This window comes from Papio anubis, chromosome 5 (genome assembly GCF_008728515.1).
Source record: "Papio anubis isolate 15944 chromosome 5, Panubis1.0, whole genome shotgun sequence".
Taxonomy (NCBI): Eukaryota; Metazoa; Chordata; class Mammalia; order Primates; family Cercopithecidae; genus Papio; species Papio anubis.
Window position 1 is genome coordinate 149,040,591 of NC_044980.1, and position 16,488 is coordinate 149,057,078.

A 16,488-nucleotide genomic window follows, 5' to 3' on the forward strand; every position below is an offset into this window, starting at 1 on the left:
CAGTAGTATGATTGGAAGCTCTGGGGACAGTCCGCTCAAAGCTGGGGTTCAGCTCCAACGTTTAAGCCTCTGTGACCCTGAGTAAGTTACCGAAACCCTCCTTGTCTTAGTTTTCTCGTCCATAAAAATGGGATAATAGTAGTATATTCCTCCTATGGGTGTTAGATTGAATGATATAATCTGTATAACTCACTTAACACGTAGTAAGTGGTCAGTGTATGTTTTTATTATTATCATAAACATAATTTTTAATTCCCACAAGCTGTTAAAGTATGTACGATTTTATCCTTATTTATGGCTGCTCAACCAAAGGCCCAGGAATGTGAAATTCCATAAGTAATAACAGTGGAAGCAGGAATCAAACCCAGGTTTTAGAGACTCATTCCAAAACCCATACTCTCAGACCACACAGTGCTCATAGGTCCTTCTCCACATATTTAAGCAATGCCTCTTAGATGGTCACCTGGCACCTTATCATGTCCTTCTCTGCCCTGAACACTCCCTGCTGAAAGAAGCCAGTGAGAAGATGTGAAATTGCTTTGCAGGCTTCAAAGACCTGTAGAAGCTCACTCATGTTACCGTCCATAAGGAATAAAAGCAAAAAGCCTATCAGGGTATATACAAGCATAAGCGCCCAGAAAATGCTGAGGACTGCTTTAATGGAGTAATGGAAAACACTGTTTGGTGTCTTGATGTCCTTGTAAATCGAGGCTAAATGTACTAAGTGTTTCTATTTCATTTCAATGCAAATTCCAATAGTTATTCAAAATCTAAACTTAAAAAATTGTGATTTTCAAGAGCTATGATGAGAGGTTTAAAACAAAAAGTAACAAAAATCAGGACCACGAGTGTGACATGTTATAATAGTAATAGTAGGGATAAAACATTTTCTAAATCTAGTACAGGATATATCTACTCTGGGATATCGTTTGTCAGCTTTCTAAACTCTTCACCAAAGTGTGTAAACAAAGTGAATTTCTCTCATTTGAGGTGTCTAGAATTGGTGATTTATATAAGAAATTTTTGTATTTTCAAAGCGTATAGTACAATTTCAGAAAAAAAAAAAAACAGTTATTAGATTTTAAACTGGGAATTCCAGGTTTTTCCTTATTAGCTTTTAATAAGGGCATTCTGGTAACTAAAACTAAGGTACTCCATTCATGGCAAATAACTATAGTTAGCATAATTGTTTGCACCCTTAGCAACAAGCAAGCTGATTCCCGTGTGTATCGTGACCATCAGACAATTTTATAAGAAGTTGTTAAAGAGTAGATAGGCATTCATGAATACCACCTGCTGCAAAAGACTGATATTACAGCAAAAACAAAGACATGGAACCTAGAAGTTTAACCATGAAACTGTAATGAAACCCAAGCCACGCGCTGTGTGGGACATTCTGCGCTCATCACTGGGGCTTATCAGCGTGGAAAGTTTGATGCTTAGAAATAGGGATATTGGCTGGGCGTGGTGGTTCACACCTGTAATCCTAGCACTTTGGGAGGCTGAAGTGGGCAGATCCAAGGTCAGGAGATCGAGACCAGCTTGGCCAACATTATGAAACCACGTCTCTACTAAAAATACAAAAATTACCGGGCGTGGTGGCGCGTGCCTGTAGTCCCAGCTACTCCAGAGGCTGAGGCAGGAGAATCACTTGAATCCAGGAGGCGGAGGTTACAGTGAGCTGAGATCACGCCACTGCACTCCAGCCTGGGTGACAGGGTGGGGCTCTGTCTCTTAAAAAAAAAAAAAAAGAAAGAAAAGATATTTACTAGAAATACAGGAGTCCTGGGGCTGCTCTGCTTCTGGTCACTGTGGAGCCTGGGTGAGTCACTGTTTCTCTTAGCAGCCTTGTTTTCTTGCTTATAAAAGGGAATTTGACCTATCCAGTACCCATAATGGAGAAAATAGATGGGCCCAAAATGTCCCTTGAATGTCTCTTCACATTAGAAGCTTACATGTCATCACTGCAGAAGTCTGAAACAGTTACTTCATTCCTCTAGTATTGGAACAGATAGTAGCTTCTTTGATGAGGTACCAGATGCCAGATGCAGTAATTTGCTTGTTTTTAGGAGCAGTCGTCAGAATATATGTATATAATGAAATGCCAGAATCATTTGAATATGGCCAGAGACTCTGTGAGAAAGATATGGGGAACTGAGATTGCCTGAGTGTCAAGGCTTCTCTCATGCTCATCCTGGGGTCCACGATGTTTAAATTGTGTGCATGTATATTTACATGTATTTCGGTGTGTACATGTTTAGTTGCCAAGGTTGACTTATTTGCAGCAAGTATATGCTGTTGAATCCATACAAGTTAAATATGTGTAGCACATTCAATGCCAGAAAGAGCCAAATAAGAAGAGGGATGAAGACTGGATACTTTCCATTGCTGGAATGGACCATGTTCTTTTTTACCTCCAAATCTTTGAGTATGTGGTTCTGTCTTCCTGCTTCATTAGTCTACTTTACTCTTTCTTAGCTCCAGTTCTTTTACTAGCTCTTTATTATTATTATTATTATTATTATTATTATACTTCAAGTTCTAGGGTACATGTGTACAATGTGCAGGTTTGTTACATATGTATACATGTGCTCTTAATATAAATCCCTTCTTCCAGGAAACCTTCTTTCCTTCTTTGGTTGCCTAAATCTATGTGAGATGTCCCTCCTGTATGCTTCTGAATGATTATGAATATTTCCTGTCAAAGCCTTTCTTGTTCTGTAATGTAATTTCTTGGTGACTTGGCTCTCTTTCACTAGGATAGGAATTCCAAGAGAATAGGAACTGTATCTGTCTGGTTGATTGAGCTTGTGTGCCAGACACTGTGCTGGACAGTGATAATAGAATAGTGTATGTGTGTTGAATAATCAAATAAATGCACAAATTAAAAAGTTAAATGCCAAGAGATAGTTAACTCTTGAGTTTTACCTACAGAGAGATGCAATTAGAAAACATCTCAACAAAACGTCCATTTTTTCCGCCATCCACTTTTATTGTCAATGGTATCAGATGTGATTTGGGGTAGTTTCTAAGAGATTCCAAGAGTTCTAGGCTCTAGGGTAATGTTCTCTAACGCAACACTATAAAGACAAGTTGTGCTTTTTGTTTATGTGCAAACTTTGTTTGTCACTCCAGGCCTTGGGTGTCTTAAAGAAGGAAGCTGGTGCTTGTTAGGTATTGAAAGCCAGTTATTCCAAGGTGAACCTGCAGTTCTCCTATGTCCTAGGAGGAGGACTCAGGGATGGATTCAGGCAGGAGAGATGGTAGGTTGTGAAAGCACACCAACACTGGGTGGGCAGAATGTCTTCTGAGGCATGGGTGGCTGGTGCAGGCATCCAGCCAGAAATGCACACCATTAAATTCATCAAGAGTCCTCTCAGAAGTCTAGGTAATCAAGAGTCTGCATTTAGATGGAGTGAAGTGTGGTGGAAAGAGCAATAACCCAGGAATTTAGAGACCTGAGCTGTAATTCCACCTTGACTACTAACCAGTCCTATGCCCTTGACAAACCACCTTTCTTTTCTAGCTCCATTTTCTCTTTCTGTAAAATGAGGGTAACTGGGCCACCCTCTGAATTTAAAGTCTAGATTTCTCTATGGGCAACAGGCACCAAAGCACTGTGGTAGCTTGTTGGTCAGTGGGAGGCTTTGAAACAGGGTTCCCTGCACATATATATTCTGTTTTTTAAGTATGATTGTAAGTAAGTAAGAAATTAAATAAGAAATGGGATGGGGGAAGCAACATAGTTCTTCACAAAGATGCTACATTTTGAAGTTAAAGATAAAACCATCAGGGGAAGATTTGTTTAAATTGAACAATCCTCACTGGTATTTTCTTTTCACAATATACTTGGACCAAGGTTTGGACGAGTGATATAGAAAATGTGTGAGGATATTAGAGTCAGAGAAAGAGTCCAGCTTAGACCATCTGGGAACTCTCTCTGGAGGAGGTAAGAGCTTATCTGGGCTGGCAAAGAAGAAAAGGACTTTGACTGGTGATTCTAAAGTGGGAGGGGAGGCAGACAGAATCTTCCAGATTGAGGGAACACCACAAAGAACCAGAGCTTTACATGCTTAGAGTGATGGATTTAGATGCGTTGTTAAACATTACTGACATTCACATTTTTTGAGCAGTCGTCTGCACTGTGCTAAGTGATATTTACATGCATTATCTATACAGTTGCCCAAACTACCCTGACAGGTCCTTTTTATTACTGCCTCTGTTGCTGAATGAGGCCAGGTGGAGATTTAGGGAAAGTAAACATTTTGCCCCTAAGCATACAGTTAAAGTCAGAGAGTGAACCCTGCATCCTCAAATCCAGATCTTCTAGCAGGCAATAATGACTACAGTGTTTCTTATTTTGTCAGGTATAAATATGGTCAGAATGCCTTCCAATCTGTTTAAGTGATAATATAGTTATCAAGCTTTCCTCGGTTTACATATTCACAAGTGTTTCTGAAGCACTGAAGTCCCTGTGCTGAATCAGATTGTGTGGTCAGCAGTGTGATCTGAGGACCCTATAGTGTGTAGGGTAGGGGGTGACAAGGTAAAGAGGGTAGACTCTGTAGCCAGTTTGTCTGTGATTATCTTCTGTCTGTGTGACTCTGAGAATGGCCCCTGGCCTCTCTAAATCTAAACGTTAACGTCCATTAAAGTAGGTGGTATTTTCCTGATGGTGATCCCCTTGGGGCTTCTTCACTCTTTAGAGCTTCAGAGCACTCCACGTGTTGCAGGGATGGGGCACAAGTGTTAGCTTTTTTTGTTGTTGTTTGGATGTCATTACATTGAAATCAGCCCAAACCATCTCAAGGTCATCCCAGTAGTCCAGAAAGTTTTTAACATTCCCAAGAAGTATTTCAAACTGGTCAGCCGACTTAAGGTATATTTATTCATTGTTGATTCTTGTTTTGTTACTTTTTTTGTTGGGAGAGTACACACCCATTAAAAGTGTACTTTAAAAAAAATGCTATTTATGAGCAGTCAGGAATGAACATTCCAGAATGCCTAATGGATTCTGAAATCGTACTGCACTGGAGAACCATCTAGCACACACTTCCAAATCAAGAAGGCCTTGGGGAATGAGTTTGCCTCCCATTTCCCTCTCTTTCATGCTCGGTAACAAATGGTTTTATTGTGAAGCGGGTAACACGAAAGCACATGAGCCTCATGCATTTGAATATGCGACAGCTCCAAATGGTGTTGTTTAAAAGAGCATGCTATGTTTAAGTGTAAGTATAATCAATGTGTGGTGACATTTCAAGGTTGTGGAAATTCAGATTCCGTTTCTGTGTGCAGTATTAAACACTGGATTCAGAAACGACCGTTGTCTCTATCATGCTACACCCTGCCAAATGATTAATGTGCTTTTAGCTTCAATAATTGGGAGGGGGTGCCTCAGGGAATGCTGAACATATATTTAATTGCTATACAAATATGTCATTTCCTTGCTAATTCGAGTTATGCATGGGAGGTTATATAATATCAGAGAGCCTCCAGGCATAATGTATTGCACCTATAAGCTGAGTCAAAGAACTAACAGGGCCCAGCTGAAGACAAAATATTCTTTGCTAACTCTGTCTTAGCAGATGAAGAATTAGATATTGAAGCATGATATGGCTTTATAAAAGCAGAATTATTGTTTGGCAGAGAGTATAGTCTCTAAATAACTTTCTGAGATGTTGGGAAGAAAACGCATTTTCAATAAGAAAAAATGGCCCAAAAACAACCCCAAGAAAAATTTCCTTATTTAGGGGAATGTGCGTGTTGAAAAAGAAGTGAGTATTGCCTTTGACACGAAATAAAATATACAAGACGGTACAGGATATTATTTTCCCTATGCCCACAGTCGTATTATAGTCTAAAACTGACCTTATTCGTTTTGATACCTCTGAAAGCAAAGGTTTCTTTAATTCCAATTCTTGTGTTCTTCCCTTTCTATTTCAACTCTTCATCCCAGAGAGGGAGAGAGATTCTAAGTAAGACTCAATAGGTATGAAGTTACGCTAAATTATCTTTTCAGGCTCAGTTGATATTGATGGATTGCCTTGCTTTAAGAGCTATGTAAGCTGGATTTCACATTCTGAGGTTACAAAGAAGTCATATTTAAATTTTGGAGTGAATCTATTTTTTGTTGACACCACCACCAACCTGTGATTCTGAGTTATCGAAAACAAATATGTGATAGCCGGGCAAGGCAGCTATTGAGAAATTCAAGAAGTAAGTGTAAGAACTGTATTTTTTTCTTTAAAAAAGCCTTCCTATGATAGTTTCCTTGAACACTTCTGTTTGTGCCATAGACCCTGGTTTGTTAGCAGAAAGACAGTAGATGGATTAAACACAGAAGGTAGAGTCATTCAAAGACCAGGTGCCAAGCAAATGGCAATCTTTGGCATATCTGGTGGTCTGATATGGGCAGTAATCAGACAACTATCAGATGTGCCCAATCAGTTGTTATTTTGTTTGCAGGGGCCTGAAGGAATCATTTAATTTAAAGCACAATGGAATCAGAAATCAATTAATGACTGATTGCTGTTTCTCCTAGAAATTGATTTTGGATTTGATAGTCTGAAGACCCCAAAGTGCCAGAGTCTATGCATGGGCTACCTTAGAATACAGGTGGGATCTTGAATCAGTTAATTAGACCAGTTCTTCCAACTTTTGCAGAAAGGTTGTGGTTCTTCTTGACAAAATAAATGTAACTTCTGAAATTTCCTCCCACTTTTTCTAAACTTCCAAGATTTTTGTTCTATAACTTTTAGCAACTGAAGAGGAATAATAGCAATCTATTTGTATTTTAAATCTTTCCCTAAGCCTTTAAACCTAATAGATACTATTTTGAAATATACAATATCGAGACCAGAAAATCTCAATGCCAGCCTTGTAAAATCAATGTTATTTGTACAATCTACTAGGATCTCATCACATGTACATACCGGAAATGTTGATTTGATTCTGTAACGAGTGTAAGACAAGGGGAAGGTACAATACAATTCTTATCTAGAATGAGGCTGACACAGGACTTATATATTACATCCCATCACACTCCCACAAACGTATACACACTCAAATACTTGAATAGGCACAGGTTTTTGAAGCTTCCCCTCTCCAAGCCTTTCAATGGTAAACCTCTGCATTTTATTCCTATGGGACTTCTGCTGGCTACAAAATCTGGGGGCAAATAGAACCTTAACAATTGTATACTTCTGCAAGATATATCCCTTTTTGAAATTGTGCCACAGAGGGCTTGCCCAAAGGTGGGAAGTTGCAGAAATTCCTGGTCTTTGTCTTACTGGTTAGGGGAGACATTCATATATCCCCAAACTAGGGTTTCTCTCCTCATTCAGAGACTGGATGCCTACCCCAGAGACTTAGTAAGAACATTAAAACTCCTACTTTTGAAGAACTGAGACTAACTCCAGAAGGATGTAAGTCCAAAGACATCTGGTAGTTATAGTATTGTTTGCTTTGTTAGCCGCAGTCCCCAACCTTTTTGGCACCAGGGACCAGTTTCATGGAAGACATTTTTTCCATGGTCAGGGCAGGAGGCCGGGAAGGCTGGGGGTGGTGCTAGAAGGTTTCAGAATGAAACTCTCCTACCTCAGATCATCAGGCATTAGATTTTCATAAGGGGCATGCAACCAGAATCCCTCGCATGCACAGTTCACAATAGGGTTCATGCTGCTCTGAGAAACTAATACCGCCACTGATCTGACAGGAGGCAGAGCTCAGGCAGTAAAGCTCACTTGTCCCCTGCTCACCTCTTGCTGTGTGGCCTGGCTCCTAATAGGCCACAGGCTGATACAGGTTTGTGTACCAGGATTGGGGACTCCTGGTATATAGCGTAATGACTAAGAACAAAGAATCCAAAGCCAGGTTTCATGTGATCTTGAGCAAGTGATTAAATTTCTCTGTGCCTCAGTTTCTTCATGATAACAATTCATACATTAGAAGGTTGTCATATGACTAAATAATAGTGGCTGGTATATATTATGTTGCACACACACAGAGCCTTATGCCACATGCTGACAATGGGGTTCCATAAGATTATCGATGGAGCTGAAAAATTTCTATAGCCTAGTGATGTCATAGTCACCGTCTTAGGGTATTGAAACATATTAGTCATGTGTTTGCAGTGATGCTGATCTAAACAAACCTACCATGCTGCCAGTTGTATAAAAGCATAGCACATACAATTATATATGGTATGTAATAATTGATAATGATAACAAATGGCTATGTTATGGTTTATGCAATTACTATACTATACTTTTATCATTTTAGAGTGTATGCCTTCTGTTTATTAAAAAAGTTACATTAAAACAGCCTCAGGCAGGCCCTTTAGATAGGTGTTTCAGAACAAGGCATTGTTATTACAGGAGATGACAACTTCGTACATATTATTGCCCCTGAAGATCTTCCAGTGGGACAAGATGAGGATGTGGAAGACAGTGATGTTGATGATCCTGACCCTGTGTAGGCCTAGGCTAATGTGTGTGTCTGTATCTTGTTTTTATCAAAAAGTTTAAAGTGGGCCAGGCACAATGGCTCCTGTCTGTAATCCCAGCACTTTGGGAGGCCGTGGTGGGTGGATCACCTGAGGTCAGGAGTTGGAGACCAGCCTGACCAACATGGTGAAACCCCGTCTCTACTAAATACAAAAAATTAGCTGGATGTGGTGGCTTATACCTGTAATCCCAGCTACTTGAGAAGCTGAGGCAGGAGAATCACTTGAACCCACAAGGCAGAGGTTGTAGTGAGCCAAGATTGTGCTATTGCGCTCCAGCCTGGGCAACAAGAGTGAAACTCGGTCTCAAAAAAACAAACAAACAAAAAGTTTAAGGCATATAAAAAAAAAACTTTTAATAAAACTTATAAGGGTATAAAGAAAGAAAATATTTGTGTACAGCTGTATAATGCATTTGTGCTTAAGCCAAGTTTTACAAAAGAGTCAAAATGTTTTAAAAAATTAAAAGTTTATAAAGTAAAAGTTATAGTAAGCTAAGATTAATTTATTATTGAGGATAAAATTTTAAAATAAATTTAGTGTAGGCTAAGTGTACAGTTTTTATAAAGTCTACAGTAGTGTTCAGCAATGTCCTAGGCTCTCACATTCACTCACCACCCACTCTCTGACTTACCCAGGGAGAGAAACTTCCAGTTTCCTGCAAGCTCCATTCAAGAAAGTGCCCTATACAGGTGAAACTTTATATTTTAAATCTTTTATACCATACTTTTACTGTATGTTTTCTGTTTAGATACACAAATACTTCCCATTGTGTTACAGTTGCCTACTGCATTAAGTACAGTAATGTGCTATACAGGTTTATAGCCTACAAGCAATAGGCTACACCATACAGCCTGGGTGTGTAGCAGGCTCTATTATCTAGGTTTGTGTAAGTACACTCTGTGTTAGCACAATGATGAAATGGCCTAATGATGCCTTTGTCAGAACACGTGCCTATTGTGAAATGATGCATGGCTTGTATATACAGTCAACCGTCTGTATCTGTGGGTTTCCCAGCTGTGCATTCAATCAGCCACAGATAGAAAGTATTCAAAAAAAAAAAAAAAAGGATAGTTGCATCTGTACTGAACATGTACAGACTTTTTACTTGTCATTATTCCCTGAACAATACAGTGTAATAACTGTTTACACAACATTTGCATTGTATTCGGCATTAAAAATAATCTAGATGTGATTTAAAGTGTATAGGAAAATGTATGTATATTATATACAAAGACTACACCATTTTATAAGGCACTTGAGCATCTGTGGATTTTGGTATCTGCAGGGAGTCCTGAAACCAATCTGTTGCAGATACAAAGGGATGACTCTAGATACACACATGTATACTTGCTAGTACTATCATTTTTTGAAATTTTGTAGGGCAAAAAATATCATCCAAGTCTAATATTTTCTTTTTTGTTGAAATTTTGTTCTTAAATTTTGGACAAGAATAAACTAATGCCTTGTGAAATGTTGCTGTGATTTCATAGGAAGTTGTTTGCTGTGCCACCTTTTAATTCATAGTTAATGTCTACAGCTTTGTATAAACTGTTTGAAAAGGTGTTGCAACTGGTCCCTGTTAGCAACTTTAGTTATTTTAGCACTATGTATATTGAATGTATTAGGAGTTTCTCAAATGCAAGAAATATTAGGTCACACTGATAAAAGACTTACCCTTTTATGGATCCTGTTTCAGACTCCAAGACATTTGCTGTCTTGCAGCGTTACATTATCATCTCAGTATAACAGTGATAGATAGCAACAAGACACTCATATCTACCCCATCCACACATTCAACAAGCATTTTTTGAGGTCCAGACATTAGGAATAAAGTGGTGAAGAATGGACAGAGTCTTCAACCTCTTAGAGCCTACAGTCTAGTGGGACAGGTAGACACTGAATACATGTGGCAAAAGGAAACTGTATAGTAGTAAAATGGGAAAAGTTCGCTTGTCCGCCATGAGGGTGTAGCTCATTTCTTCTGCTTACTGTTCAAACCTCTAAGGGGAGCATACAGATAGGCAGGTTGTAGAGCTCTCACTCCATGGCAGTGCCTAGGGGTGAATGTTTACAGTCAAAGCTCTGGGTGGGGGTGTGTTACAGGGTGAACTTTTAGTTTAGCCATCATAGGCAGCTTGTGTTAGCTCAATTAGACCCCTGCCTTATCACAAGGACAGAAGGCTTTCTGTATCCCAGGGTTCTTGCCTTGGTGTACCGGAAGAATCAGATCACATGTGGGCTTGGAGAATTAGTGCAAGTTTAATTCAGTGGGAGTAGCTCTCAGCAGATAGGGTAGCCAGAAGGCAGATGGTTTTCCCCTGGAGTCGGGCCACTCGGTGGCCTGTGCTCTCCTCCAAGTGCCCCAGCCAAACTTTGCATCATACTGCTGGTTGGTGACCTGCCGGCATGCTGGTGCCTGTCGGTGCATTCCTCTCAACATCCAGCCACCCACGTGCTCCTCTAGACATCCAGCCACCGGTGTGTCTGCCTGCTAGGTCTCAGGGATTTTTATAGGCACAGGATGCGGGCCTGCCGGGGAAATGCAACATTTGGGTAGGAAAACAAAAATGCCTACCCACACCTAGGTCTGTGGGCACAGGCCCAGGGTTGGAACCCTAGCCAGGGACCATGCCCTCCTCTACCCAGCACTTCCCTGCCCCGCTTCCATTTAAAGGGACCACACCCTTCCCTTCTCAGCACTTGCCTTCTGTATCAGTAGGGAAATAAGAGACAGGGACAGGATAGACCTGCCTGAACAAATGAAATGTAATTAAGCAGTTCCTTTACTATGTGGTGATCTAAGACCTCAAATGTTAGGGGTATTTATTTTCACAAGAGTCCTATAGACTACATTCATACAAGCTTCACACTGTTTGTGGTGCAGTGAAGCCAGCTCATACTGGCTCATGAGAGCCAATTGTTAAATTTTCAAGAATTTTACCAATAAGTCAGTTGTTAAACAGCTATCACTAAAATTAAATTATGTATAAACATACAGTTAAATAAATTAAAAGATAATAAATACTCAAAACTCATTTCTTCCTACATTTTATGGTTATTGATGCTCTTGCTATGATTTATTGTATCTGTATAGCAGTGGAAGCACCACATGATAGTGTGCTCCTGTGCATCTCTTCTCAGCTCCGTGTAGAGTGAAGTCATTAATAGGTTGAAATTAGCCATAGTGAGAGTATTTACACCACAGAAATTAGCAAGCACTACAAATTAAGATTGTCCATCTCCTAGAGCCATTGGTAAATAGTTACTAACAAAGGGCTATCTTACTGCAATGTTTGACATCTAGAGCATCCATCTGCCTCTGAGATTTGACTATTCAGATGTTGTGGGATGAGCTGAGAGGAGCCAGAACCAGGAGCCAGGTGACTCAGATTCCAGTACCCACTTTGCTACTGGTAAGTTTTGCACTGTGGGTATGCCACTTAACAAATGTCAGTCGTTGACACTCAAAAGAGATGGATAAGACCTGATTCTTGCCCTGAAAAAGGCCATATTCTAAGCAGTAAAAGAAAAAGATACATCTAACTAATTATAATCCATTGTGATTTAATGGTGCTTTGGCAGTAAGATGAGTCTCATATTGGACACTTGGGAGGAATTCATGAGAATACAATACGTGATGTGGGAACTGAGCAGAATGCTTTGGCACACAGTAGGTGGAGGAGAACCTTGGCAGGTTATTATTTAGTCATGTCTGGATCAAGGATGGGAAGCTTTTTTTGGAGGGTGAGGGAGTGGTAGTAGTGGGTGACGTATGTTTATAAATTAAGATCAGATTGTGATAAGCAGTTGTGTAATGCCAACAGAGTTTATAAATTATTTTTTATGCATTGAGTAATGATCTCTTCAGTATTTTGAACATAATAGCTCCAATAACTGAAGAAGGGATAAGTTAAAAGGATTAATATATCAGAAAATACCTGGAAAACCAATTTGGGAATTAACATGATGGAGAAGAGACATTACAAGAGATTGTAAGAGGGAACCTGTACTAGACAGTTGATAGTGACCATCACTTATCCACAAAAAAGGACAATTATTACATCTGTGATCAGGGCCCTAATTCAACGACTTAAGTTTCTAGACATTTTCACTTTTGGGGGCCCCTTCCTCCACAAAATATGTATACGTATTATATTTTGCAATTGTGTTGGTATTAAAAAGTAATATGTTAATGTGATATAAAGTATTTTCTTTGACCTAAATGTCTGCTTTTTTTCCTTCCAATTTTAAAAGAAATTAAAACATTTGTGTTTTAATTTCATTCCCCTAAAAATATTGTGACCCTTGGCTTTGTGCCTGCTGTGCTTTAATGGATAAGTCAATTCTGTCTCTGACTCTTTCAAAAAGTTGATAGCAAATGAGGGAACAGTTGGGTAAGCTATTGGAAGGAGAGGAAACACTGTATAAACATATAGTCTTTTGAGAATTCATATTGGCTAGAACAGGCTTACATAATCATATTGCATTAGTTACTTCCTTTGCTATTGGCTTTATCAGTGGATTGAAAAATCACAATACTGGCCGTATCTGTCCTTAATTTACTGAATGACAGGATGTGTGTGATTATGCAGGGTATGTGCAAGGTAAGTGTGTGTGCATTGTGGAAATGAGTGAATGCTAAACAAATGGGAGAAGCAAAGGCTATTTATTCTGAGCTTGCTATCGCAAGAGAGTCAAGCCATCACTTTCATTTTGGCAGAGACTCAAAGGCAGGCAGAGGGCTTTATAATGGACAAAAGGGAAGACTTTAGGAATGCCTTGCTTGGAGGCTGTGCCATGGAGAAGCTAGATGCAGCTAACTAGGACTGAAGCACCCTATGTGATTAGTTAGGATGCATATTTGGCTTTCTCTGGTTGGTCCTAAGTTGGAAGCTGAGACAAAATTAGGGAAGCTGTCAGTTATTTATCATGTCCTGGACATTTTAGGCCAGATTGTTAGAGTTATTGTTTAGCTTCCTGGATAGTCAGTAGAGACAGTAGTCTGGCTTCCTGCGAGTCTGACTTTTAACTGACTGGCTTCATGAGTTGTTTATTGTAGATGAGGGAATGGTTTTCTGGGAAGGCTGCTAGATTTTGTGGGACTCAGTTCTGTTTTATATATGGTCTGACCATCATCCATTTGTATATTCAGTCTTTCAACATGTACCAAGCTCTGTGCTAAACTTTACATCTCATCCTCTTCGTGATCCTGTGAAGAAATTACTCTAACATTTGCAGAGAGAAAATGGATCATTAGAGAGGTTACGTGATTTGTTAGGAAGAGGCAGAGCCTGGTTTCAGACACATAGATGTCTATCTGTAACCTGTGGGCTTCACCACCACGCTCTACTGGGATACAGCTTCCTTCGTTGCAAAATGAAGAGATAAACTAAGATAACCTCTAGAGTTCCTTCTAGTTCAAATTTGCTAATTCAAAACTTGACACAAGGAGTCACCCTTCTTAGTTGCGACTGTAGTTGGTCTACCAGAGCAACTATTTACTGCCAACACAATGATACTATGAATTTAATTTTGGCATATCCATGGGACCTTGAATACGTTCATATTTCTTTACTTAGAATTTTGAAAACTCAGAAGAACTGAAGTCAAGCTACCTGGGTAACTGAACCCTTTTTATGAAGCAAGCCCTGGAGGAGTTATGCTTCCACACTCTCCCCACCACAGCAATCCATTTTCCCCTGGAACGATTTAATTTCATGCACAGAGAGAGATTCCGCGTAGGCGAAGAGAATGCACTATCATGTCATTCAGTCATGTCTGCGATTTCTCAGCTTCTCCCCAGTGCCGTAGAAATGATTAATTCCTTGGGAAGGAAGCCAAGAAAATCATGAAAATAGCAAAAATATTTCGACTGCAATTGTAGAGCACATAAACTTGTCAGTGGAGTGATGAGAAAACTGCTGGGTTGCCTCTCATTAGCAGCAAAATATTTTATTTATATATGTGGTTTTTTGTGTGTTTTTATTGTTGCAGGGTGGAGGGTATCAGGAGGGTTTGGGGCTTAGGTAAGCAGGGTTTTGGAGAGAAAATATTTCATGCCCTTGTTGGACTTCTCAACCGAGGGATGCTGAGCTTTTTGCCAACAGTATTGATTGGTTAATATGTTTTGAGTGTTCCCCGGTGTGGAGCATGGTAGGGTAGTTTACAACATGTGACTTATTGACCCCTGGACAGTATTGTTGAAGCTGTTTCAAGAGGCAGGCATGTGTGAGAGACAGAAAAAAGAGTGTGTTCTCACAATAATAATGATAGCTTACACTGCCTGACATCTTAGAGTATGGCAGGCCTTCTGCTAAATGCTGACCATGCACTATTTCACTGAACCTTCACTGGAACTTAGAAGGACCTACTATCATGATTTCTATTTTGAATAATTGAGGTGATGTAATTCACCCATGCCTACAGGTAGTAAGAGATAAAGCTGGGGCTCAATCACAGTACTCTGACTCATAAGCCTAAGCACTAACTATTAGGACCTACTGCCTCTCAGAAACAAAGACGACTGGGGCCCAAAAAGGGCTTTACAGATATTTTGGTCTGAGGCTTTCAGGATCTATTTCTAGGAGGCTAAAGGGTTGCAAAGGAGCCCTGGAGGAAAGAGTATTGATCAGGTTCTCATCCCCGCATCAACCTGAGCAGGCTGGCATTTGGATGATATATTCAGTATCTGGACTTCCTGTAAGATCTCCTTTGGAGAGCTTATTCCAAAAAAGGAGTAGGGAGAGAATGAAGTTTGAAAGAAAACATTTTTTTTTCTTTGTTTTAGGGCAGTTGATCTGCAAACTTTTTCTATAAAGGATCAAAGAGTAAAAGTGTTATACTTCAAGGTCCACAGATAATTTCAATTGCATATTCCTTTTTGTTTTGCTTTTTATACACCTTTAAAAATGCAAAAACCATTCTTAGCTCACAAGCTGTACAAAAACAATCCCCAAATTGGATTTGACCCACAGGCTATAGTTTGTCCTTTCTGTTCTAGAGGACAAATTCAATGTTCAGAGAAAGAAAGTGATTTGCCTGAGGTTACACAGCCGGGACCAGAACTCAGATTGTCCAGAACAGCTTTACAGGCCCTGTTGACCACACTGGGCAGTTAGACGTTCACTGTGACCTACGGCATGCCAGACACAGTGCTAACTGCTTGGAAGATTAACATGTGGGAAAAGCATCCCTGTCTCCCCCAGCAGCTTAGAGTCTATGGAGGGACAAGTCTTAAATGTATGATAAGTTAACCAGTCACACAGAGCCCTCCTCAAAGCAGTACATAAGTCATTGCCAAACAAGTGACTGAAATTTTAAATGCCGAGTTCCAAGGAAGCAGGGTAAAATGATTTTTGACAGCTCCCAACCAAGAACAGGCACAAATTTGGTAAGTTTCTAGGCAAAAGGATCTGATGTTCTCCATCTCTCTTGCCTACTGAAAAAATGGGTTTGAATCTGTCCTGAGGCTGATAAAGAGGCAGGATTTATTAACGTAGTGCCCTTTGCTTCTGCGTCAGCATCCAAACCTTTTTAACCCCTTTTTACAAGTGTTCCAGGCAATTTAAAAGCTGTCCCTATAGGCTGGATACATCTCCCCCGAGGCCCTGCCTGAAGTTCCCACGTTGGTTATTCCTTCTGCTTAGGCATTGGCCTTTGGTTTAACGTGCAGATGTGTCATCTATGAGACCTGACAGTCTGAAGTGATAGAGTTGTGGGTATCATTCACGTGTGAGTGTTCATCAGAGTAATATCATGATCCAGCTAAGTTCTAAAAGGAAGTGCAGGTAAGTTTGACTTGAAGGGAAAAAGCAGTGGAAAACTTGGAATGAAGAATGTGTGGGCAGAACAAGCCTCCCTCTAGGTTTGTTGAGGAATCTATTTAGAATCAGAAAGGCCTGTTGGAGGAATGTTCTAGTGGGAACTCCCTGAACATCTGATACACAATTGAATGAAATGATCTATTAGTTTTTACCCAGCTC

At 39.9% G+C, this 16,488-nt stretch overlaps 1 protein-coding gene across 3 annotated transcripts in view; it reads left to right on the forward strand.

Annotated features, from left to right (window-relative positions):
• The window catches only part of SGCD (sarcoglycan delta), a 438,666-nt gene that overhangs the window by 57,171 nt on the left and 365,007 nt on the right, over positions 1-16,488 (forward strand). Inside the window, exon 1 of one of the 3 annotated variants that reach the window (XM_021940234.2) lies at positions 9,050-11,919. The exons of the other annotated variants lie outside the window; for them this stretch is intronic. Within the exon in view, the coding sequence (XP_021795926.1) occupies positions 11,845-11,919 (75 nt within the window). The 5' untranslated portion in view covers positions 9,050-11,844. Of the gene's footprint in view, positions 1-9,049; positions 11,920-16,488 lie in introns of those variants that run through there. 3 annotated transcript variants of the gene reach the window in all.